At 36.2% G+C, this 26,788-nt stretch overlaps 2 protein-coding genes and 2 long non-coding RNA genes across 6 annotated transcripts in view; 1 reads left to right on the top strand and 3 right to left on the bottom strand.

Annotated features, from left to right (window-relative positions):
• The window catches only part of LOC7482215 (putative disease resistance protein RGA4), a 124,615-nt gene that overhangs the window by 9,511 nt on the left and 88,316 nt on the right, over positions 1 to 26,788 (bottom strand). Inside the window, exons 1-3 of one of the 2 annotated variants that reach the window (XM_052445812.1) lie at positions 25,685 to 25,897; positions 24,861 to 24,872; positions 12,091 to 12,510 (exon numbers count right to left, since the gene is read on the bottom strand). In XM_052445812.1, the coding sequence (XP_052301772.1) occupies positions 12,091 to 12,341 (251 nt within the window). In that variant the 5' untranslated portion in view covers positions 12,342 to 12,510; positions 24,861 to 24,872; positions 25,685 to 25,897. Of the gene's footprint in view, positions 1 to 246; positions 531 to 12,090; positions 12,511 to 17,629; positions 17,798 to 24,860; positions 24,873 to 25,684; positions 25,898 to 26,788 lie in introns of those variants that run through there. The other variant, XM_052445810.1, reaches the window with a different exon arrangement.
• Positions 1 to 26,788, top strand: part of LOC127904070 (uncharacterized) — a 134,515-nt gene that overhangs the window by 24,273 nt on the left and 83,454 nt on the right. Inside the window, exon 2 of one of the 2 annotated variants that reach the window (XR_008056905.1) lies at positions 366 to 1,146. The exons of the other annotated variant lie outside the window; for it this stretch is intronic. This is a non-coding gene — a long non-coding RNA (uncharacterized LOC127904070). The remainder of the gene's footprint in view (positions 1 to 365; positions 1,147 to 26,788) is intronic. 2 annotated transcript variants of the gene reach the window in all.
• The window catches only part of LOC18103922 (putative disease resistance protein RGA3), a 134,906-nt gene that overhangs the window by 24,899 nt on the left and 83,219 nt on the right, over positions 1 to 26,788 (bottom strand). The window contains exon 4 of the mRNA XM_052445809.1: positions 18,579 to 18,662. Coding sequence (XP_052301769.1) covers positions 18,579 to 18,662 — 84 coding nt within the window. The remainder of the gene's footprint in view (positions 1 to 18,578; positions 18,663 to 26,788) is intronic.
• LOC7453996 (uncharacterized) lies at positions 9,955 to 10,755 on the bottom strand. The gene is made up of 3 exons (XR_008056907.1): positions 10,681 to 10,755; positions 10,489 to 10,553; positions 9,955 to 10,355 (listed from the first exon to the last, which is right to left on the bottom strand). It is a non-coding gene; the product is annotated as an uncharacterized LOC7453996 (long non-coding RNA).

The raw sequence follows: 26,788 nt of genomic DNA, 5'->3' as shown, positions 1-26,788 counted from the left end.
AAGTTGTGGCATCATGGATATTATTGAAGTTGTGGTGGCATCTTCTTCTCCCACTGATCTCCTTTCAATTCCATCCCACTCTTCTACTTCTTCGAGATGCCAAATCTCAAGTGTTTTTAATTTGGGGAAAGCAGTGACCCTTGCAATTTCTCCTTCCTTAATACTGGCATTCTCATCTTTTTCTATACCTAAAAATCCAGCATCCAGCCTTCTCACCTTCAACGACCAGAATGCCAGGCTTTCAAGGTTGGGCAATCTTCCCAACGGAGGCAAGACCTCCAGCTTTGTACAATCATGCAGTTCAAGAGCCAGTAATCTGGTCAATGTCATCATCCAATTTGGCAAATCCAACCCTCCGTAACTAGATATGGTCAGATATTCCAAGTCTGACGGAGGCTGTAAAGCTTCAATTAAAGAGCCTTCATTCGCTTGCAACTCTGTTTTCTCTCTGTCGAAAACCAATTCCAAACGACGCAGGCGCTTCTTATTCTTGAGTTGTGCTTCTGCAGCGTCACTCGCATCTTCTATACCTCCTCCTAGATTCCGTATGTTAAGACTCCCTCCAATGTGATTTAAGTTTTTTAATTCTCTTAGATTAGCTGCTTTACTTTCATTCTCACCACCGCCACACACTTTAAACACATCTAATGTTCGAAGACATGTTATCCTCTCTATTCCCTTTGGTATGAAGGCCACACCTGAACCATCAATCTGGAGATGCCTCAATTTGATAAGTTTTCCAATCGCCTTAGGCAATTCCTTGAGAGAACCACACCAAGTAACGTCTAGGGATTGCAGATTGCATAAATCACACATGGTTTCTGGCAGGGACTCCAACTGATAACAATATGCAAAATTGACGTGTCTCAAATGTATCAATTTCCCTACCTCGTTTGGTATTTCTTTGATTGAAGACTCTGACAATTCTTTGATTGAAGACTCTGACAAATTCAATGACCTGATGCATGTCAACTGCTTGAATAGATCAGGAAGTGCAGCTCCAAGTGAAGGGTCTCTAGTGTTGATCAAGAGGCTGCGAAGACCTTTTGCTTTCTGAATGAACTCGGGAAAATAAGTCTCCTCTGACAGCATCATGCTTAAATGACGAACCCTTTCAATTGAAGTCTCCACTGTTGCTTCTCCAAGGTTATTGACGTCCACTGTTAGACATTCATTTTTTGTCATATATTGGGCAAAATCATGCACTATATCATGCATCTTGAATGCAATACCTTCTCGACCATACGTCTTAAAATCTTGGAAGAAAGAGCGCGCTGCTAAGACTTGAAAGTACTGCTCTCCTACAAGCTCCATATCTCCACCTGAAGTCTCCTTGAGGTAACCTTGAGCCATCCACATCTTCACCAATTCATCTTTGTCCATCTCGTAGTCTTTTGGAAACATGGCACAATACAAGAAACATCGTCTTCCCACAGAAGGTAAATCGTAGTAACTCAAAAGCAACGGTATAAATATTTGTCTTTCAACCTGGTCTCTATCAACCTCATCTGGCCTCCACAGTTCGCTAGATAAAACACGTTCCCACTCTTCTCTTGTTCTTTTAAACTGCATTAGACCTCCTAATACCTTGGCAGCTAGAGGCAAGCCCTTGCACTTGTTTGCAATTTTATCGCCGATATCTGTCAATCTTTCGCGCTCATCTTTGCTTCTTTCCTGGAATGCCACATGATTGAATATTGACCTGCATATCTCATCGGACAATTTCTCAATGTTGATCCGGTGGTCAGTTCCCAATTTCGTTGCCACAGCGTCCTTACGAGTGGTCACTAGAATTCTGCTTCCTCGTGCACCGCCTTTGAGAGAGAGTTTCAGTGGTTCCCATTGTCTATGATTTTCTGTCCAGACATCATCCAGGACAAGAAGGAACCTCTTTCCAGTAATGGATTCAGAAACCCTTTGCAAAAGGGATTGCAATTCAACCAAATTCGTTGGACTCCCTTCAAGCTGCTCAATGATTGCTTTTGCTATTCTAACCTCATCAAACGGTTCTGAAACACACACCCATATCTTTTTCTCAAAATGAGCCGTAACCTCAGCATCATTAAAAGCTAGTTGGGCGAGAGTTGTTTTTCCCATTCCACCCAGCCCTACTAGAGAGATGACATCAACGTCCCGTGCTTCCTGACTACTTTCACCCACCAACTTGCTTACAACAGTTTTCTTTTCAACATCTCGACCAATCACGCTTGATTCATCAACAAAGGAGGTACTTATTAGTCGTTGTAGTTCATCGGTGGCTCTGTACGGAACAAAGCCATCCATAGCTTTCTCTTTGGCAATGTCATCCATTTTTTCACATACTTCTTTGATCTTAAGGGCAATGTCCCGACGTTGACCCACTTGATTGAGACCAAAGCAAGGAGATCTCAGGAAGGAACATCGCATCTTCTGTCGGCTGCGAGTATTTTCTTCAGCTTCCTCCATTTTCCATCTAAGAATTGCAGTGCTCCATTCATCTAGCACGTCATCGATATCATAACATACATCTTTGAGCTTGTCTAGCCAATCCTTTACAGCCTCATCTTTCACTTGTTTTCTATCTGCATCTTCAATGCGAGATTGGATAGCAAGGAGATGTCTTTTCAGCTTGTCGACTTGTTTCTTCACACCCACTACGAGGTTCACCTCTTCTTGTACCTATTAGTGTACAAAGGAAAAGAAACGTTAAGCATAGGAAACATTTCAGTGATTTCAAGACAATTTCACACCCCCTACTAGGTTCACCTCTTCCTGTACCTATTAGTGTAGAAAAGACAAGGAAGTTCAAGCACAGGAAACATTTCTATTTTGTATTAATATATTTTATTGTGAAATGGATTTACTATATTAATAATTTATATGTAAAATATTTATTAGAAATAATAATATTTCTTTTTTCTTTTTATCATCATTATGATGATATCAGTCTGCACTATGCTACTGTATAAGAAGGTATAAAATGAATCTTAAATGGTACAACGTTAAACTTGTACGTATATATATATAATTAATATAGGCATGGAAAGAGTTTAATGTTCTCACGAGAGAAGGATTTCTCCTTTGAACCGACATAAAATCTGGTTTTTATTTTACACTAAACTATAGATATATTTTACCTTATATATATATATATATATATATATATATATATATATATATATACACTCGCTCGCTAATCCTCTGAACTTTTTATTGATTATTTTACCCTTAATAGTTCAGTTTAAAGAGAATTGGCAACTCTTGTTTTGCCTTTTTCGGTTTTCCTATATTTGGAATGATATATTTTCTTTAGGTTATTTTTGGAATTATGAAAAATAATAAAACAACAAAAAGAAGATTCTTTAATAAAATCCAAACATATACCATTTTCATTTATTCAAGTTAAAAGTATTCTTTTTATGATAGGAAGAAAAAAGGCTTGACCTTTATATTTCTTATCCCTGCTAGGTAAATCAGGTTATTGCAGATGGTAGAAAAATACCTGTTGAACAACGATCGTGGTTAACTGCTCCAAGATCGGAGATACAAGTGCCTCAGCCATCGTCTGTTTAGTTCTGATTGGAGAGAGAGAGAGAGAGAGAGAGAGAGAGAGAGAGGCAATGATGATGGGATGAGCAGAGAGAAAGAGACGGTGAAGGGAAGGAGGCGGCTGATTGTGAATGGAAGTTAGTTTATTTACTTAGGGTTTGGTGTTGCAGGTGGAGTTCTTGCAACTTGTAGTTTTTTTTACTAGTGAAGCTTGTATTTTAGTGTCTCAACATTTTTTTATTAGTTTTTGTAGGGCTGTGGTGAAGGAAGAGCACGACTTGTAGGTTGAAAAATGAAATTGATGTGATGTACGTATATACCTGAAGTAATGAGAAAGATTTGATGACCATAAAAGGATGAAATGAGAATCAAAGAAAATTGGAATGACAGGGGAAATAAAAGCAACTCATGCAATTGAAAAACTTGAAAGCAGGGTTCTTGCGGGAATTAGGGTTTTTGCTAAGCAATGTGATATTAACGAGACTTGAAAGCAGGTTCCGAGGACCAGGTTTATTTATCAACTGTAGTTTCCAGGATTTGATATTCGTTTTTTTAACTAGCTGAAGGCTAAGCATATTGTAGTTTCCAGGATTTGATATTCAAGTTTTATCATCTGCATTGAACTATCTTCAATGAGTTGTAACTTGAATGATTTTAGTATTTTTCTTCCAAGAAAATCTTGAATTCAAACCCCTTTTTTCATAACAAAAAAGATTACATATAATTTGAAAGTAATAAATCATATCAAATTCCTTCAAATTATTAAATTGGATCTTTAATTTTCAATTTCATCAAATTATTAAATTGGATCTTTAATCTCTTTTATAGAGGGTTTGGTGTCACTGCATCAACTTAATTATGACACTATATGTAGTGACCATTTCTGATAATTTTGTTACGGATCAAAAAAATTTAGTGACAGTAAAAAGTGTTTTTAAATATATTTTGAAGAGCCATTACATATTGTTTTTTGTTTTTTAATAGTGTTGTCAAGGGGGTCGAGCGCCAATGCGACGTCGTCTGGCGACGGTGGAGGCTATTGTCGTGCCTCTTGTGTGAGGTGTGGTGTGTTGGGAAGGGTTTTTGGATTTAATCATGAAATTACGATTAATGTTTAGGAGTCGCCACCTAGTGTTATGGTCACTAGGAACCTATGGTTTGCGAGAGTCTGGGTAAAGAATTGGTTATGCAAGGGGAAGACGCATCACCTCCAATGTACCCTACCTAAGGTAAGCTACATTGTTGTTTAATTTTTTTTTCTAAGTCTGGTTTCTATTCGTTGGTCTTTTCTAAGGTTTAAGGTAGATCTCTCTTCATGAAAAAGTCTCTACCTTATTGGGTTAAATCCTAACCGTTCTAAAGTCTAAATTTTAGCATCGTATTTATTTACACCTTGTATTTTTAATACCCGAGGGTATACTTTATCATGTAATTTTACACCCCACAAATATTAAAGTTTACGTCTGGATCCTAAAAAAAAATTGGAAAAAAGTTCTTGATATTTTGGTCGAACCCTAATAGATAATCATAAACCGGTTATGATATCTATTTTTTTGGGTTTTCAAAACATGAGAAAGATGCAATTTTTTTTAATGAAAATATCCTTGGAAAATTTTTAGAATTTGTCCATATGCAACAAAATATTTTTTTTCTTTTTGAAAATGTTTTGAAATTTTTTTTAAAAAAAATTCAGAGAAAACCAGGTATTTTAATATCGGATTTGTATTTTAAAGTGTAAATATATAACCCAATATTATGCAAAATTGATAGAAAAAAATGTGAAAAAATCACAATTTTTTTCAAAGGATTTTTTATTTTTTTTAAAGAAATATATAATATAATATTATATATTAATTAAATATTATTAAAACATGTGGGTCGGGTCGGCCCAGATAAGTGGGTCAGGCACAAACCCAGAAAACAATGGGCCGATCTTGGCCCAACACATTTTCTCTCTTTTTTTTGGGCCAGGGCAGACCCGACCAATTAGGCTAGGCCATAACTGGCCCGACCCAAAGTTAATGTTAATTATTTGCAGAACGTGAACAGTGGTTCACGTTCTGCATGCAACTGAAATGGTTGCAGAAAATGAAGGCTGACGGAGGAGCGGCTCACTCGAAGCAGGAGTCTCGGCCGTGATCAGGAGGTTGTGTTGATGGTTTTGGTGGCGTCGCTGGGAGGAATGGTGGCCGGAGTCGATCACGGGGGAAGGAAGAAGGATTTTGCAGAGGTGAGAGAGAGGAAGAAACGGTGACTGTTTCAGGAATGGGGGTGATCAGCTTGTGGTTGGGCTAGCTACCTGTGGTGGAGCAGGTGGTGGCTCGAACGGTGGGGGGAGAGAGGGAGAGAAAAACTGCAGAAACGAGGGCAGAGGGGCTGGTTTTTTGCCGACTTTGGTCCCAATTTTCTCCTCCCCAAGGCCAGGAAATCCACCTCTATTTATAGGAGGTGGAAGAGAGCAATCTTGTTTATACCAGGAAAAAATTTCAGCCCTTGATTCAGTTGGTAAGGATCCCAACCATTGCCTCAAAGTAGGCATCCTGAGTTGTCAAATCTGAATTAAAATAATATTGTTTTGACTAAAATTGTTTTTTCCAAAAACAATCAACAATATTTAACCAAATTTTACTTGAGTTTACCGGGATATTTTAACCATGTCAGGCCATATTAATTCTTTTCTTTATTTTTTTTTGTTGAAGTTCTTACCTTAATTACCGAAAAGATCCGCTTAATTTTGAGCTATATTAAAATTGGTTTTATAAACATTACCTTTTATTTTTGTTGATCCATTGAATATTTGGTGCTATTCAATTCAATTTAATCAAACTTTTATTTGGTTGAGAAGAATTTGGCAATCAGAATCTTGTGATTTTGATGATGGCTCTTGAATTGGAAACCATGTGTTAGTTAATATCTCCTTGACACCACCCATGGGTGAGCAGTAAGCCACTCTAAAAAACAAAACCACAAGGGAGAGCCTGCAACTCGAGGTCCACCAACAATTACACACTTGCATATGAGTTGGGGTGCACAATGATTCCTAAGAGGTTGATCTCACACTTCCATGTGGGTTGGGGTGCATAATGATTCCTAGGAGGTCACTGGTCCGGGGTTTCAACCTCTCTTTTCATATGAAAAAAATTTGAGAAACTCATCATGGTAACTAGGTATTTTTACATGTCTTTACGGATTAATATCACAAAGACTTGGAAGGCTGCTAATGAATCAAAATAAAATGGACCCAACAAACCCCTCAAAAATAGATCGAAAAACTCCCCTAGAATATCTTCACTAGAGTTGAGATGAACTTTTGTTTTATATTCCATGTGCTGGTTCTATTATGTTTAGAATCATTGTTTCTGCAATTTGTCCTTTGTATGTTGGGTTAAGCAAATATGGTGGTATCTATATTGATTCTGATATCATAGTTTGAATCTATATTGTCTTCCATTATTAATGCTATTGGTCTGAAGAATCCTCTGTCTGGAAGTTCCTTGAATGGGGCTGTGATGGCATTTAGAAAGCACAGGCACTAGGGGGCTTGCCTTTCATTAGCAGAAATCATATTCATTGTCGCGGGGGCGTGAGCGCCGTGACGGCGGAGGCTCTTTGTCGTGCCTCCTATGTGAGGTGTTGTGTGTTGGAAAGAGTTTTTGAATTTAATTATAGAATTATGATTAATGTTTAGGAGTCGCCACCTAGTATTATGGTCACTAGGAATCTATGGTCTGCGAGAGTATGAGTAAGGGACTGGTTATGCAAGGGGAAGACGCATCACCCCCAATGCACCCTACCTCAGGTAAGCTGCATTGTTTGTTTGATTGTTTTTTTTCTAAGTTGGGTTTTTATTCGTTAGTCTTTTCTAAGGCTCAAGGCAGATCTCTCTTCATGAGAGAGTTTCTACCTTATCGGGTTAAATTCTAACTATTCTAAAGTCTGAATTTTGGCATCGCATTTATTTACACCTTGTATCTTTAATACATAAGGGTGTACTTTATCATGTAATTTTACACCCCACAAATATTAAAGTCTACATCTAGATCATAAAAAAAAGATTTGAAAAAGATTTTTGACATGTTGGCCAAATACTAATGGATGATCATAAACTGTTTATGATATCCATTTTTTATTTTCAAAACATGAGAGAGATGCAATTTTTTTTATGAAAATATGCTTGAAATTTTTTTAGAATTTGGCCATATGCAACGAAATATTTTTTTCTTGTTGAAAATGTTTTGAATTTTTTTTTGAAATATTTTGGAGAAAACCGGGTATTTTAATACTAGATTTGTATTTTACAGTGTAAATATACAACCCGATATTATGCAAAATTGGTAGAAAAATATGCGAGAAAAATCCCAAAATTTTTTTAAAATGATTTTTGAAAACTTTTTTTGATTTTTTTTTAAATGGGGGTCAGGCAAGACCCAACCACTTGGGCAGGGCTATAACTGGCCCGACCCAAACCAGGGGCTAATTAATTAGCTTACTCCATGTAGAAATAAATTCTGCATGCAGCAGCCACGACGAGGAAGAAAGAGGCAAAGCAGGGAGGAGGAAGTTGCCTGGCGTGGGGGTCTCGGTCGTGATGAGGTGGTTTAGCCGGTGGCTCAGGGGGCGTCGGCTGAGGTGAAGGTGGCCAGATTCGGCTGTGCGAGGAAGAAGAAAAAGTTGCAGAGGAGAGAGAAAAGCTGGAAGGAGAAGAGAGAGAAGGTCACGGTGGCTGCTCCGCCACTGGTGAAGAGCTGGGTTGATGGAAATGATGGTGGTAAAGCCGGTTGTGGGGATGGAGGTCGGTGCTGATGTTGCTGTTGCCGGTGCTGGAGAAGGAAGAAAAAGAAAATGGTGGTGCTGATGAGCTGCTGTCGCTATGGAGGAAAAGGGAGAAGAAATCAATGGAGAGGGAGAAGTGTGCTGGAGAGGATGGTTGTCAAGCTAGCGGTGGTAGTGGTGGTGGCTGAATGCACGGCTGAGAAGGAGAAAAGAGAAAGAGTACTCGTTGCAGAAAAGAAAAGGAGAAAAACAGAGGGGTGCGGCTGGTTTTTTGTCAATTTTGGACTCGATTTCTTCCTCCTCCAGGCCATGAAATGCAGCCCTATTTGTAGGAGATGGAAGAGGAACATTTTTTCTTTAATGGTGTCAAATCGTGGCCTTTGGTTTGGTTGGTAAGCATTCCAACCGTTGGTTCAAAGTGTGCACCTCGATCTGCTAATTTGACAGTCCAAAACTGCCCGAGTTGGCTACTTCAGGCCGGTCACTGGAGCAGTTTTCATGTTAATAGGCCTGACCAGATAATACTCGGGGATAGAGGGATTTCAGGTGACTATTTTGGTGCACGTGTTGTCAATTTTGGGGGACATGCGAGGCATTAAATGCACCTGCAAAACTGCTACCCGGGCAGCGTTCACGGGGAAGATGAACAGTGACCAGGCAACGTGTCGCCTGGTATCTTTCTTTTTTTTTTTAACGCAAAAACAACATCATTTTGGGTTAAAATTAGGGATTTTGCCGAAGTTCAATGTAGTCCTCTAGCTTTCAATTTGGTTCAATTGAACCCCTAATTGACCCTAAACCTTTGATTTAATGGAATAAGACCCCTGCAGAACTTCAACTTTAGCCCTGTATTTACGCGCCTTTTGCAGTATAGTCATTGGTCTCGAATTTATGCAATTTCATCCCTAATTGACCATTAAACTTTCAATTTCTTCAATTTGACCCCTGAATTTTGTCAATTAAACCCCTATAGTTTGGCGCCTTTTGCAGATTGGTCCTTGGTTGTGAATTTTGTCAATTTAACCCCTAATTGACCCCAAAACTTTAATTTTCTTGCAATTTGACCCCTAATTTCAATCAATTAACTTGGTAAAAATTAAATTTAGTCTCTTAAAATTTCAATCTTCTCAATTATGCTCAAATTAGGCTCTCAAACTTAATTTTTCACCAATTAGGCTCCAAATAAAATTAATTTGACCCATTTAAAGTATAATTAAGTCCTTGCACTTAATTAAATCCTTTAATTGGACCGAAATTAATTCTTAAACATAATTAAAATTTAATTTGGTCCATGATTAAATCAAATTGGCCTATTAAAAATTTAATTATGTTATTGGACTTAATTTTTACGCAAATTCGTCCAATAATCATTGAATTTGACCTTGAATTTGCATTTTTTTCTCCATTTTTGGACATAATGGGGTACAATTAGGTCTTGAATTTCCTCCAAAAATTGCAACTTGATTTCCCGCCTACTTTCTCCACGTTGCCAGCTTTTATTATTATTTTAAAAAAATAGATTTTGAAGAATAACCCAGAATTGAGTTATGACATTCATTGTTAAAGATTTTTTGTGTTAGGTTTAGATAACTTTATTTGGATTTAATCCAAAATCCATGCCATCTTGCAAATTAGAATAATAGACCAATCGACTGGCTCCAAAATCAAACCATCTCCACCTCATTCAAGACGATTTAAAATAATCAACAACACCTTTTTATACAATGTGGGATTAATGAGGATATAAATCTAGAGACTCCAACATCCAAAGTCTCAATCTTAGAGTCATTAACTAGTATAGTAACGCCTCATTGGCAAGAGCCCAAATCACTAAGCTCAAATTACTAATAAAAATTACAAATTTACAACTAATTTTAACAGATTTCTACCAGCCGATGTCACTAAACTCAAATGACTCCTAAGAATCTCAATATAAACCTGTTAACTACTAGACCAACACCTCATTGACTAGAATCCACGTTGCTTTTCCACAAGAATCATCAGCTTCTTCAATTAGAGTGCTACAAGCCCATGTCTCTATACTTAGGTTATTACTAAAAGATCGCAGGGCCAGCCCGAAAAGTTCACAAAGAAAACACAATAAAAAACGCAAAAAAACAAAAGGGTTTCTTGAATTTCAACCAAAGAATATAACAAAACCGAAAAAAAAAAAAAAAGTTTACTTACAGAAGATTCATCGATTAAAATAGATGGCAATTTCTTCTCAGTTGCAATAACAACACCGTTTGCCGCTACAACACCAAAAAAAAAAAATTCAACAACATAGTATCTAAGCACCCATCAACAACATAGTACATTCGAAAATGACAAGAAAATGAGAGAAAAGAGAGAGAGAGAGAGAGCTTAAATTGCAACAACCTTTGATTCCGAGAGAAGTTTGGCCTGATCCAACGGCAGTCAATGCGTGCTCAATCTGTACTAGCTTTCCGGTAGGACTGAAAGTAGTGAGAGAAAAGGAGTACTGGCTATCACCCATGGTTTATTGCTTGAAGACGCAGAGAGGAAAAACTGAGAATGCGAGTGTGTGGGAGAGAAAGACAGGGATATTTACTTGGGCTTTTATAATGGAGTATTTTGGGCTTTTATGACGGCAGGTTGGTCCTCTTTACATTGAGCTCAATGAAGGCTTGAACCAGTTTTGTTTTTAAGTATTATTAACAAATTTTTATTTATTTATTAACATAAATATTTTTTAATTTATTTGATTAGATGTATATAAAATTTTTAATTTATTATATTTTTTTAACTAGAAAAATATATTTAAAGAACTAAATTTTTATAAAAAAATAAAAATATTTGACCTGCATTTGATCACCATATTTTTATAAAAAAAATAAAAATGAGTAAACATTTAATTAGGCCTTGCTGCTGAATTTTGTTGTTGATTTGTAATTTAATTATTGTTGAAGATTTTTTGTGTTAGGTTTGGATAACTTTATTTGGATTTAGTCTCCAAAATCGATGGGTATATCACTTATAGATGAAAGGTTTAGCTTCCAAGTCTACCATTCTCTCATTTATCTGAAACTGAGGTTTAAAAGAGAGAGAGAGAGAAATTATACATATGAATTACATATCATTTTATGTTGAGAGGATGAGAGAGGTCACATAGGTAAATGGTAAGGCTTCCATATTGTTTACACTCAACCTTAGCAAACACCAAAGCAAATAATTAATACTCTCAAAGCAAAAAAAATAATAATAATAAATTAATACACTCAAAGCAGGTTCTAAAGAGTTCTGTCTTTCTCACCTATCTCATCGGACAATTTCTCAATGTTGATCCGGTGGTCAGTTTCCATCATCGTTGCCACAGCGTCCTTACGAGTGGTCACTAGAATTCTGCTTCCTCGTGCACAGCCTGTGAGAGATGGTTTCAGTTGTTCCCATTGTCCATGATTTTCTGTCCAGACATCATCAAGGACAAGAAGGAACCTCTTTCCCTTAATGGATTCAGAAACCCTTCGCAAAAGGGATTGCAATCCTACCAAATCAGATGCCCTCCCTTCAAGCTCCTCAAGGATAGCTTTGGCTATTCTAACCTCATCAAATGGATCTGATACACACACCCATATCTTTTTCTCAAAATGATCCGTAACCTTAGCATCATTAAAAGCTAGTTGGGCGAGTTTTCCAATTCCTCCCAGCCCTACTAGAGAGATGACATCCACGTCCCGTGCTTCTTGACTACTTTCAGCCAGCAACTTGCTTACAACATTTCTCTTTTCGCCGTCTCGACCAATCACGCTTGATTCATCAACAAATGAGGTAGTTGTTAGTCGCTGTAGTTCATCAGTGGCTTTGTACAGATCAAAGCCATACTTAGCTCTCTCTTTGGCAATGTCATCCACTTTTTCACTAACTTCTTTGATCTTCAGGGCAATGTCGCGACGTCGAACCACTTGATTGAAACAAAAGCAAGGAGATCCCAGGAAGGAACACTGTATCTTCTGTCGGCTGTGAGTATTTTCTACAGCTTCCTCCATTTTCCATCGAAGAATTGCAGTGCTTCCATTCATCTAGCACGTCATCCATATCATAACATGCATCTTTGAGCTTGTCTAGCCAATCTCTTACAGCCTTATCCTTCACTTGTTTTCTATCTGCATCTTCAAGGACAGATTGGATATCAAGGAGATTGCTTTTCAGCTTGTCACATTGTTTCTTCACACCCACTACTAGGTTCACCTGTTCTTGTACCTATTAGTGTACAGAGGAAAAGAAACGTTAAGCATAGGAAACATTTCTATGATTTCAGTACAAATTCTTATTTTTTAGCAATTAATAGATTAAATCATTTTTATTAAACTTTTTCACAGTAGCAATTAATATATTTATATTGTTAATTATATTCAAATTATATATAATAAACTCTCTAAAATAAAATGACTCGTAAATAATGTAATGCTAATGCACAATTATTGTACTAAAATTTACTAGATGCGTGAATTAAAATATATTTTATTTGAATAAAGGATTTCTTTAGATAAAAGATAGAATTCATAGATATTATAATAATCATATAATTGTGGAGCGCAATACATTGCAATTTCACAATATTATTAGGTGACTTTTAATAATTATCATAGTCTATTTTTTAAAAAATTCTGTGAGGTTGATATCAAAATAAAAAAGAAATATTAGAATTTCTATAATCATGTTTGTAATTAATCGAATATTTGACTATATTTATTTTAATCATTTTATCATAATAATTTTATTACAAATATAATGATTTATGCATTCAAATATGATAAGGAATTATTGAAAAAGGAATTTACTACTATTTTACTATATTGATTTGTTCTAACCAGCCATCACAATAACCATATTTTGTATAGCACAAAAGATATAAAGAAAAAGAAAGAGAATCGTAAGAACCCGCTATCTTGTGTGTCTGTGTGTGTATTTTATTTGATAACATGCAATGTGATAATATATAAATCAAGCTACTGATTTAGCTTCTGACAAATTAACAGATATTCTATAAGATAATGAAATCAATGTATAATGAACTATAAATGTTAGGTTAATTGCAAAATTGTAGAAAAGTAATTAAGTACCTGTTGATTATAAAAAAAACAAAAAAAAAAGAAAGAAACAAAAAAGAGTACCTGTCGAGCAACGATCGTGGTTAACTGCTCCAAAATTGGGGATACAAGTGCGTCAGCCATTGTTGTTCTTACTACTGAATGTGTCAAGAAAAAGGAGAGAAAGTAATGGGGCGTTGTTGACTGATGAAATGAGAAGTTGATGAAGATAGGAAGGATAGTGATCTACTGTGGAGTGCCAGAGAAAATTAATTTGAGGTTATTCTCAATGAAGTTTAGGCAATATATACTGCAAATTAAGATAATTTGCTTAAGACTGGGGTTAGAGTATGATTCTGAAACTTCAGTATAAAGCAACTAATTTCCTACAAGGTTGATGCAAGCAAATGTCACTGAAACAATGAGAAAATATGTGTAAAAAGGAAAAAGGCAAAGGCAAGTCTATACTTGGCCATTGCTTCACATTGGGTTTAAGTATTATGCATCGGTCATTTTTCTATTTGTATGTTTCTATGGAAATGACTTGTCATTTTGAGTTTCAAAAGTGAAACAAAATGTAGAGGTTAATTTGATGTGAAACAATTTATTTGGCATTAATTATAGATGAATAAGGAAAATCTCTTTGAAAATTAAATGGATATCCAAAAAATCATCATCTTTTAAAAAAGGCTCTTTAAACAAAATAAAAAAGAGAAAGTGTATTAATATAAATATAATAAAGTTTCTTTTTAAATAAAAAAAGAAGCATTAATTGAAATAAAAAAAAATAAAAAAAAAAGGTTAGGCGTTGCTGGGTCTACCTAACCCCTTTCATCAGGGCCCATGCACGGGCCTGCCAAGGAAGGACCACGTGACTAGGTCGTTTTTTAAAATGCACCTGGGGTGGACGACATGTCATTCGTTTTATTTTAAAAAAATAAATAAATCAAATGACATGTTGTCTGTCAAAATAAACAACGCGTCGTCTATTTTGCTCAAATTTCAACCACTGTGGTGGCTAGAAAATTGAGCTCAAGGTTCAATGGTAATAGTGGATTTTTAACTCAAAAACATCCAAGGATATTTAAAGAATATAATGAATTCAATTTTTTATAACAAATCAAGAAATCTGGAAACCTTAACATTGAACATTAAAACATCCAGTCTAACAAGTACAAAACCTGAAAAAAGAGCAGTCCCTGGGACAAACCGTTGACGCTGAAGTGAAGCACCATATCATATATAAAAGGACTAAAATTCGACACATTGTAACGGTAATTAACAATCAAACCCCTCACAAATTTATAAAACAGCGGCGAAACCTCCAAATCATCCTCGACAATAAACGAAAACTCATGATCTGAACTTGGCCACCAAGCTTCTAGACATTCAGTATATTTTGTTGAATTTATTAAAAATATAAATCTTCAATATTAAGTATAAAGCTAAAGCGTGGGGTTTTTTTACTGTTTATTAAATTATTATTACCCTCTCTCATTGCGGGTTGGAGCAATGAAATTTTTGAAAATTTTTAATTTAATCTCTAAATTTTATTTTAACAATTAAGTTGATTTTTTTTTTGTTGAATATTAGAATCCAATTACATGTTTTTTGTTTGGGTGAAAGTTGAATGGAAAGAAAAAAAATTAAAGTAAGAAAAGAAATTAAAGTGAGAAAAGCAGGTAAAAGTTGGTGAAGACATGCAATTTATTTAAAAAATTCATTTAAACATAATCATAAGTCCCCTTTACACAGTTCCACTGGTTTACACAGTTACACATACTTTTAACTTTATGCAACATTTTAGTATTGCAAAATCAAAATATGGGTTTCTCTATAGCAGTTTTTGTGCAATATTTCAGCTAAAAATACTAATAATTGAACTTATTAAAGTGCGTGATAGCTATTACCTGAATTCTACATGTTGCTCTTCAGGGGAGCTTTTCGCCTGGCCATGGGAGCGCTGGCCCATGGTACTTGGTGCTAGGGCTTTGTGTGAATTTTTTTTTCATGGTTTAGTTGAAGTCTTTAACAATCTTCCCTCTGAGAAAAGCATGGACAAAATTGTTGTTAAAATATAGTTTTATATACGAGATACATTAACTCAATAGATTTAGATGTTAAATTTTTTTTTTGACAATTTACATTATATAACATAAATAATTTTTATTGTTAATTTCAGAATTAATTAATTAAATTTTCAGAATTAATTAATCTAATAATTATGTATGATATATCTCATATCAGGTTATTTAAATAATTTGAATGAAGAGTTAACTTTTAAATTTTACAAATATATTGGTTTAGAAAGACGTGTCTCACATTACAATAATAAATGTACAATACAACCTTGGGGCTGATAGGATTCATAAACTTTTTTGTTTTTGCATTTGAAATTGTGTTTAAATGTATTTTAAAGTGTATATTGGCTTTAAAAAGTCAAATTAATATTTTTCTAGTATTTTTTTATATAATTTTAATGTATTAATATAAAAAATAAAAAAATCTAAGAAGATATTTTAATATATCTTTAGATAAAAAAAAAACATTTTTAAAAATTGCAATGTGCCTCGTTATTAAACAGCAGCTAGGGGCCCCTGCTCCTCCTCCAGCAATAAATTATTTCATGCATGAAGCCTTCGATACAAAGATTAAAAATTGTAGAGAACTTGCATTGGAAGTGACACTAATAACTTCCAAGGGCAGCAATCTAGCTAGATTACTTGCTTAATTACCACCTCTGTGCTTCAGCTGCCCCCATGGCTTACTTTTAGCATTCTAAATTCAATTCCTTTCTCCTTACTTCAATAATAAATAATTAATACACTCAAAGAAGTAAATCACAAAGAAGTAATAAATAATTAATATTACTCAAAGAAGTAATAAATAATTTATTACTTCAATAATAAATAATTCCTTTCTCCTTACTTCAATTATTTATTATTTATTCAATAATAAATAATTAATACACTCAAAGAAACATATGAATCACATATCATTTTATGTTGAGAGAGAGAAAGAGAGAGAGAGGATGTTAAAATATATAGATTAATTATAGATATGAGTTACAGTAGTTGAAATTTCAAACGCAATTTTTTTAGAGTGGCATTTGGAGAATTTAAGTACGGAATAAGCTTCACGTGAGCGAGATAACATGACAGCTGCATTTGATAGAGTAAATGGTAAGTAGGAAATAAAATCCAATTACAGTAGAGAGAGAGAGAGAGAGAGAGAGAGAGAGAGAGAGAGAGAGAGAGAGAGAGAGAGAGAGAGAGAGAGGATGAGAGAAAGGTATGTGACAGCTGCATTTGATAGAGTAAATGGTAAGTAGGAAATAAAATCCAATTACAGTAGAGAGAGAGAGAGGGAGGGAGAGGGAGAGGATGAGAGAGTAAATGGTAAGTAGGAAATAAAATCGAATTACAGTAAAGTCACATTGAATGAAATCCTCCATCTAAGTAAAGAGGTCACATAGAGTAAATGGCAAGGCTTACATATTATTTTACACTCAACCTTAGCAAACACCAAAGCAAATAATTAATACACTCAAAGCAGGTTCTAAAGAGTTCTGCCTTTCTCATCTTAAAAAAGATTAATTATTTTTGGGATGTGAGAAATCTTTTGCCAATCTTCACCCATCTCCTCCTCCCCGTAACGTTTCCTTAGATGGGGGCAATCAGTTATGAATAATTCCTGTAGAGGCGCTGCCAAAACATAGTCTGGTAGTGCTCTCAACGATGGGCAATTGATAATTTCCAAATATTGAAGTTGTGGCATAATGGATATTATTGAAGTTGTGTTGACATCTTCTTCTCCCACTCTCCTTTCAATTCCTTCCCACTCTTCTACTTCTAAGAGATGCCTAAAATCAAGTCTTTTTAATTTGGGGAAAGCAGTGACCCTTGCAATTTCTCCTTCATTAATACTGGCATTCTCATCCTTTTCTATACCTAAAAATCCAGCATCCAGCCTTCTCACCTTCAACGAGCTCAGTACCAGGATTTCAAGGTTGGGCAATCCTCCCAACGGACGCAAGACCTCCAGGTTTGTACAATCATCAAGTCTAAGCTCCTGTAATCTGGTTAATGTCATCATCCAATGTGGCAAATCCAACCCTCCGTAACTAGATATGGTCAGACATTCCAAGTCTGACGGAGGCTGTAAAGCTTCAATTAAAATGCCGTTCTCCTGGTTGTAGTCGAAACCCAATTCCAAACGAAGCAGGCGCTTCTTATTCTTGAGTTGTGCTTCTGCAGCGTCACTCGCATCTTCTTTACCTCCTCCTAGATTCCGTATACTAAAGCTCCCTCCAATGTGATTTAAGTTTTTTAATTCTCTTAGATTAGCTGCTTTACTTTCATTCTCACCACCACCACACACTTTAAACACATCTAATGTTCGAAGACATGTTATCCTCTCTATTCCCTTTGGTATGAAGTCCACACCTGAACGATAAATCCGGAGATGCCTCAATTTGATAAGTTTTCCAATCGCATTGGGCAATTCCTTGAGAGACCGACACCAAGTAACGTCTAGGGATTGCAGATTGCATAAATCACACATGGTTTCTGGCAGGGACTCCAACTCTCCACACCTTGCCAAATTGACGTGTCTCAAATGTATCAATTTCCCTACCTCGTTTGGTATTTCTTTGATTGAAGACGCTGACAAATTCAATGACCGGATGCATGTCAACTGCTTGAACAAATCAGGCAGTGCAGCTCCAAGCGAAGGGTCTCTAGTGTCGATCAAGAGGCTGCGAAGACCTTTGGCTTTGTGAATAGACACGGGAAAAGATGTCTCCTCTGACACCATCATGCTTAAATGACGAACCCTTTCAATTGAAGTCTCCACTGTTGCTCCTCCAAGTGTATTGACATCCACGGTTAGACATTCATTTTTTGTCATATATTGGGCAAAATCATGCACTATATCATGCATCTTGAATTTCATTCCTTCAAATATATCCGTCTCAAAATCTTGGAAGAAAGAGCGCGCTGCCAAGACATGAAAGTACCGCTCTCCTACAAGCTCCATATCTCCACCTGAAGTCTCCTTGATGTAACCTTGAGCCATCCACATCTTCACCAATTCATCTTTGACCATCTCGAAGTCTTTTGGAAACATGGCACAGTACAAGAAACATCGTCTTACCACAGAAGGTAAATCGTAGTAACTCAAAAGCAAAGGTATAAATATTCGACTTTCAACCTGATCTCTATCAACCTCATCTAGCCTCCACAGTTCGCTAGATAAAACACGTTCCCACTCTTCTCTTGTTCTTTTAGACTGCATTAGACCTCCTAATACCTTGGCAGCTAGCGGCAAGCCCTTGCACTTGTTTGCAATTTTATCGCCGATATCTGTCAATCTTTCGCGCTCATCTTCGCTTCTTTCCTGGAATGCCACATGATTGAATATTGACCTGCATATCTCATCGGACAATTTCTCAATGTTGATCCGGTGGTCAGTTCCCATCATCGTTGCCACAGCGTCCTTACGAGTGGTCACTAGAATTCTGCTTCCTCGTGCACAGCCTGTGAGAGATGGTTTCAGTTGTTCCCATTGTCCATGATTTTCTGTCCATACATCATCAAGGACAAGAAGGAGCCTCTTTCCAGTAATGGATTCAGAAACCCCTTGCAAAAGGGATTGCAATTCAACCAAATTCGTTGGTCTCCCTTCAAGCTGCTCAAGGATAGCTTTGGCTATTCTAATCTCATCAAATGGTTCTGAAACACACACCCATATCTTTTTCTCAAAATGAGCCGTAACCTCAGAATCATTAAATGCTAGTTGGGCGAGAGTTGTTTTTCCAATTCCGCCCAGCCCTACTAGAGAGATGACATCCACGTCCCGTGCTTCGTGACTACTTTCAGCCAGCAACTTGCTTACAACATTTCTCTTTTCACCATCTCGACCAATCACGCTTGATTCATCAACAAAGGAGGTAGTTGTTAGTCGCTGGAGTTCATCAGTGGCTTTGTACAGATCAAAGCCATACTTAGCTCTCTCTTTGGCAATGTCATCCACTTTTTCACTAACTTCTTTGATCTTCAGGGCAATGTCGCGACGTCGGACCACTTGATTGAAACAAAAGCAAGGAGATCCAAGGAAGGAACACCGTATCTTCTGTCGGCTTGTTAAAGTTTATTTATTTAATTCATTGTTTTATTTAATTATTTATTTTATGTTGATTTAGTCATAATGGACCTAGTCTTTAGGAATGTGTTTAGGTGGCTAAGAGAGTGGTGATTGTGTTGCTAGAATCATGGGTTAGTGGGGTAATGGTGATGTGGGTTAGTGGGTTCATTATGCACTATGTAATGCCTATTTATAGGCTCTTTATCATTAATTGAATTATCTAGTAGAGTATTATTTTTTATCATCAGTGGTATCAGAGCCTTACCCAACATCCCTAATATCCCTACCCGTGAGCAACCTGCGAAAAAAGCCAAAAAAAAAAAAAAAAAAACACCCAAAATCCCTTTCACTTCATTTTGTAAGCAGACGAGAGAGAGAGAGCCAAAATAATTCAACTTTGGTAGACGAGAGATCGAACCAAAATCCAAAATTCACAAACCCAATTCGAATTTCTGCAATCTCCATCGTGTGCAGCTGAGAGTAACGAGAGTATCAAAATTTCAGTCATTTTCTTCTCCAATTTCCATCGTGAGCAGCCGAGAGAAACCCACCCAAATTACAGAAATCAGTTCCTGCCGTTTTCATCGTGAGCAAAGAGAGAAACCCAGCTATTTGTTTTTCTCAAATCGTGACCAGACGAGAGAATCCAATTTTTCAACCATTTTCTTCATCCATTTTTCAGAAGCACAAGTACATCGATGGCAGAATCAACCTTTGTTCAAGCAGCCATTCCACGTTTTGATGGTCACTATGACCATTGGAGCATGCTAATGGAGAATTTCCTTCGGTCCAAGGAGTATTGGCCGATTGTTGAAGCTGGAATTGAAGAACCTGCAGTGACTGTCGTCTTGACCGAGACTCAAAAAACAGAGTTGGAAGGGAGAAGGCTGAAGGATTTGAAGGCGAAAAATTATCTGTTTCAAGCCATCGATCGTCCCATTTTGGAAACAATTCTTAGCAAAGAAACTTCCAAAGACATATGGGACTCCATGAAGCTGAAATATCAAGGATCGACAAGGGTGAAACGTGCACAACTTCAGGCCTTGCGACGGGATTTTGAGACTTTACAGATGCAAATTGGGGAACCAGTCACAAATTATTGTGCCAGGACGATGGAGATATGCAATAAAATGAGGTTTCACGGTGAGAAGATGGATGATAATGTGATTGTTGAAAAAATATTGCGTTCATTGTCACCCAAATTTGATTACGTAGCTTGTTCAATTGAAGAGTCACGGGATGTTGAAAAACTCTCCATTGATGAGCTGCAAAGCTCCTTGCTTGTGCATGAGCAGAAAATGATTCGGGGCTCACATACTAATGAGCAGGCCCTGAAAGCTACAAATTATTCTCATTCCTCAAATTTCCGAGGAAGAGGCAGAGGGAGAGGTAGAGATGGGAACCGAGACAGGGGAGATGGTTATAGAAACCAGTTTAGGGCTGTTGATAATTTTGGCAGAGGCAGGGGGAATTTTAGGGGTGTTGAGGGGAACAGAGGCAATTATAGGGGTGTTGAGGGACAAAATAGAGGCAAAGGTGACAAGTCCAAAGTTGAATGCTTCAGATGTCACAAATTTGGGCATTACCGATCTGAGTGTTATGCCAGGATACACAATGACAAAGCTGAGATGTCACATTTTGCCGAGAGAAGGGAAGAAGAAACTCTGCTAATGGCTGTGGAGACAACCCAGAAGCTGAAGCAGGGGTCTCGGGAGCAGCAGCAGGGGTCTGAAATTTGGTTTGTGGATACGGGCTGCAGCAATCATATGTGTGGGTGTAAGTCTTCCTTTATTTATTTAAATGAAGATTTTAATTCGACAATAAGCTTTGGTGATAACTCTACTGTGAATGCTTTAGGAAAGGGTGATATTGAGATTAGGACCAAGAATGGTTTTGTAGAAACAATTTCTGATGTGCTTTATGTGCCCGATTTAAAAAGCAATTTATTGAGTGCTGGTCAATTGCAAGAGAAGGGGTATGAGATAAATATAAAGAATGGTATTTGTGAAATTTATGATCCTTTGAGAGGGTCAATTGCAGTAGTGAAAATGAGCTCAAATAGGCTGTTTCCTTTAGAAATTGTGATATCACAGCCCTGTTTTATTGCTGAAATTGAGAATCCAACATGGCTTTGGCATTTCCGTTATGGCCATTTGAATTTTAGTGGCCTAAAAACTCTTCAGCAGAAGAATATGGTAAAAGGTCTTCCTGAAATTGATATTCCTTCACAAATATGTGAAGATTGTGTTGTTAGCAAACAACATCGTTCTCCATTCCCGCAAGGCAAATCGTGGAGAGCAAAACATGCTCTTGAATTGGTGCACTCGGACATTTGTGGACCGATTAGTCCATCTTCAAATGGAGGTAAAAAGTATCTAATCACCTTCATTGACGATTTTACTCGGAAGACATGGGTTTATTTTTTACAGCACAAGGCGGAAGCTTTTTATGTGTTTCAAAGCTTTAAAGCTAAAGCTGAAAATGAGGCAGGGAAGCTCATTAAGACTCTCCGAACAGACCGTGGTGGTGAATTTTGTTCAACTGAATTTGATGTTTTTTGTGGAGAGCATGGCATTCGCAAGGAATTAACAGCTAGTTATACACCACAGCAGAATGGTGTATCCGAAAGAAAAAACAGAACAATTCTCAACATGGTGAGGAGCTTGCTAGCTAGAGGAAAAATCCCAAAGGAATTTTGGCCGGAAGCAGTAAATTGGAGTATTCATGTGCTGAATAGAAGCCCTACTTTTTCAGTCCAGAACATGACACCTGAAGAAGCATGGAGTGGGAGGAAACCCAATGTTGAGTATTTCAGAATTTTTGGGTGCATAGCCTATGCACATGTCTCGGATGAGAAGAGAAAGAAGCTAGATGATAAGGGTGAAAAGTGTGTGTTTCTCGGCATGAGTGAGTGCTCCAAGGCCTATAAATTGTACAATCCTCTTACAAAAAGGATTGTGACCAGCCGTGATGTTGTGTTTGATGAAGTGCAAACTTGGGATTGGGATAGGCAGCAGCCTATGCATGCTGATTTTGAAATAGATGCAGATTTGGGGCCAGCAGCAGCAGCCATTTTGCAGCAGCCTTGCTCAGAAACAGCTGCTGAAATTCACTCAACAACAGGAGCAGCTGCTGAAAATTTCCCACCCACGGCAGTAGCTCCTGTTGCAGCAGCTCCACCTTGTCCTCGTATCCGTAAAAGGCCTACTTGGATGGAAGATTATGAGGTAAATGGAATTGAAGATCCAATTACCTATTTTGCTTTGTTTGCAGATTGTGATCCCATGACCTTTGAAAGTGCTGTCAAAGAAGAAAAATGGAGGCAAGCAATGGATGATGAGATCGATGCTATTGAAAGAAATGATACTTGGGAGTTGATTGATCTTCCACCAGGACAAAAATCCATTGGCGTAAAATGGGTTTTCAAAACCAAATTAAAGGCAAATGGTGAAGTTGATAAGTATAAGGCAAGATTGGTAGTCAAGGGGTATAAGCAAGAGTATGGAATTGATTATACGGAGGTCTTTGCTCCTGTTGCAAGACATGATACAATTCGGTTGATAATTGCATTGGCTGCACAGAATTCATGGCCTATTTTCCAGCTTGATGTCAAATCGGCATTCTTGCATGGAAACTTGGAGGAGCAGGTATTTGTTGATCAACCTCTTGGTCATATTAAGATCGGATATGAGCATAAAGTATATCGTTTGAAAAAGGCTCTTTATGGTTTAAAACAAGCTCCACGAGCTTGGTATAGTCGTATTGAGTCTTATTTCTTAAGAGAAGGATTTCATAAGTGTCCATATGAGCATTCATTATTTGTTAAAATTGGAGATGGGGGGACATTACTTATTGTTTGCTTATATGTTGATGATCTTCTATTTACTGGAAATGATGCTGATATGTTTAAAGATTTCAAGAGTTCTATGATGGTTGAATTTGAAATGTCCGATCTTGGGTTGATGCATTACTTTCTTGGCATAGAGGTGATGCAAACTGTAAATGGCATTTTTATTGGTCAGAAGAAATATGTGCATGATATTCTGGAAAGATTTCAGATGAAGGATTGCAATCCTGTTAGCACTCCAACTGAATTTGGTTTAAAGCTCAACAAAGATCATGGAGGGAAGAAAGTGGACAGCACACTTTACAAGCAAATTGTTGGCAGTTTAATGTATTTAACTGCAACAAGACCTGACATTATGTATTCTGTAAGCCTAATCAGCAGGTATATGGAAAATCCCACGGAAATGCACTTGCTTACAGCCAAGAGAATCCTCCGTTACTTGCAAGGAACTAAGGATTTTGGGTTGTTCTACAAGAAAGGAGAAAAGATGGAGCTGGTTGGGTTTACTGACAGCGATTATGCAGGTGATCAAGATGACAGGAGAAGCACCTCGGGATTTATTTTTATGTTTGGCACAGGTGCAGTTTCGTGGTCTTCAAAAAAGCAACAAATTGTTACTTTATCCACCACCGAAGCTGAATTTATTGCTGCCACAGCTTGTGCTTGTCAAGCTATTTGGATAAGAAGAATCCTTGAAGAATTACAGGTTCAGCAAATTGGAGCTACAACGGTATTTTGTGATAACAACTCAGCTATCAAACTCTCCAAAAATCCGGTGTTACATGGGAGAAGCAAACACATTGATGTGAGATACTACTTCTTGCGAGATCTCAGTAATGATGGCATGATCAACCTAGTTTATTGCAGAAGTGAAGATCAAGTTGCAGATATACAAACCAAACCTCTTAAACTTGCTGCATTTATGAAATTGCGCGGTCTACTTGGAATGTGTTCGCGATCAGCAGTAATTAAAAATACTGAAGAAGGATAATTTCTCTTAAACTGTTATCTGCAGATTTCAGTTTAAGGGAGGGTGTTAAAGTTTATTTATTTAATTCATTGTTTTATTTAATTATTTATTTTATGTTGATTTAGTCATAATGGACCTAGTCTTTAGGAATGTGTTTAGGTGGCTAAGAGAGTGGTGATTGTGTTGCTAGAATCATGGGTTAGTGGGGTAATGGTGATGTGGGTTAGTGGGTTCATTATGCACTATGTAATGCCTATTTATAGGCTCTTTATCATTAATTGAATTATCTAGTAGAGTATTATTTTTTATCATCACGGCTGTGAGTATTTTCTTCAGCTTCCTCCATTTTCCATCTAAGAATTGCAGTGCTCCATTCATCTAGCACGTCATCCATATCATAACATGCATCTTTGAGCTTGTCTACCCAATTTCTTACAGCCTTATCCTTAACTTGTTTTCTATCTGCATCTTCAAGGACAGATTGGATATCAAGGAGATTGCTTTTCAGCTTGTCACATTGTTTCTTCACACCCACTACTAGGTTCACCTCTTCTTGTACCTATTAGTTTACAAAGGAAAAGAAACGTTAAGCATGGGAAACATTTATCTGATTTGAAGACAATTTCACACCCCCTACTAGGTTCACCTCTTCCAGTACCTATTAGTGTGGAAAAGACAAGGAAGTTCAAGCATAGGAAACATTTCTATTTTGTATTAATATATTTTATTGTGAAATGGATTTACTATATTAATAATTTATATATAAAATATTTATTAGAAATAATAATATTTCTTTTTTTCTTTTTATCATCATTATGATGATATCAGTCTGCACTATGCTACTGTACAAGAAGGTATAAAATGAATCTTAAATGGTAAAACGTTAAACCTGAACGTATATATATATATATATATATATATATATATATAATTAATATAGGCATGGAAAGAGTTTAATGTTCTCCCGAGAGAAGGATTTCTCCTTTGAACCGACATAAAATCTGGTTTTTATTTTACATTAAACTATAGATATTTTACCTTATATATATATATATACTCGCTCGGTAATCCTTTGAACTTTTTATTGATTATTTTACCCTTAATATTTCTTGTTTTGCCTTTTTCGGTTTTCCTATATTTGGAATGATATATTTTCTTTAGGTTATTTTTGGAAATATGAAAAATAATAAAACAAGAAAAAGAAGATTCTTTAATAAAATCCAAATATATACTTGAGGATTTAAAATATTATTTTTATTTATTCAAGTTAAAAGTATTCTTTTTATGATAGGAAGAAAAAAGGCTTGAACTTTATATATATTTCTTATCTCTGCTAGGTAAATCAGGTTATTGCAGATGGTAGAAAAATACCTGTTGAGCAACGATCGTGGTTAACTGCTCCAAGATCGGAGATAGAAGTGCCTCAGCCATCGTCTGTTTAGTTCTGATTGGAAAGAGAGAGAGAGAGAGAGAGAGAGAGAGAGAGAGAGAGAGAGAGAGAGAGAGAGAAGCAATGATGACGGGATGAGCAGAGAGAAAGAGAGGGTGAAGAGAAGGAGGCGGCTGATGATTGTGAATGGAAGTTAGTTTATATACTTAGGGTTTGGCGTTGCAGGTGAAGCTTGTATTTTAGACTTTTAGTGTCTCAACATTTTTTTATTTTAGTGTCTCAAATTAAGTTAGTTTTTATTAGTTTTTTTTCATTAGTTTTTGGAGAGCACAACTTGTAGGTTGGAAAAAAAAAAAAGGAAGCTTGTATTTTAGTGTCTCAACATTTTTTTTTTTAAGTTTTTGTAGTGTTTCGAAATTTAATTTTTTTTTAAATGTTGTTGAAATACAAAATCAAACACTGTATAAATCATACAACAAGGCATGTCCTAGCAAATAAAACTCTCTCGTATCGATGCAGATGAACCTGCCTTTACTAAAAAGTGTCCTTAAATATATTTTGAAGAGCCATTACATATTGTTTTTTTTTTTGTAGTGCAACGATAGTAAAATATGATGTTAATTTTAGCAACGAAGAGATAAAATATAACTTTTTTTTTCATATGTTCTTTAATTATTCTACAAAACAATATAACTTTTTTGTTCTATGTTCTTTATTGAAAAGAAATAATAAAAAAAAAACAATGCTTTGAGATTAAAATAAAAAAGATATCCATCAAATTAAAACCATTTTTTATCTTATTAATGCATCCCTGGTTTTTTTCAAAAAAATACTTTTTTAGACAATATTTTATAAAAATCATAACATTAATCAAAATAACATTAATCCCTAAAAATCAAAGATTTTATAGCTTGTCATTTTATAGCACTAGCCTTAATATATATATATATATATATAATCTTGACTGTTATCAATAAAAAAAAATTAACGGAAATTTTGCCATTTTCAATCTCTAAAATAGGAGATTTCATTAATTTTTTAATCTTTTATTTTTCTTTACATTAATCCCTGAAGACCTAAAGACA

This window comes from Populus trichocarpa, chromosome 12 (assembly GCF_000002775.5).
Source record: "Populus trichocarpa isolate Nisqually-1 chromosome 12, P.trichocarpa_v4.1, whole genome shotgun sequence".
Taxonomy (NCBI): Eukaryota; Viridiplantae; Streptophyta; class Magnoliopsida; order Malpighiales; family Salicaceae; genus Populus; species Populus trichocarpa.
The sequence above is the reverse complement of the archived record's forward strand: the minus strand, read 5'-3'. Positions and strand labels throughout refer to the sequence as shown.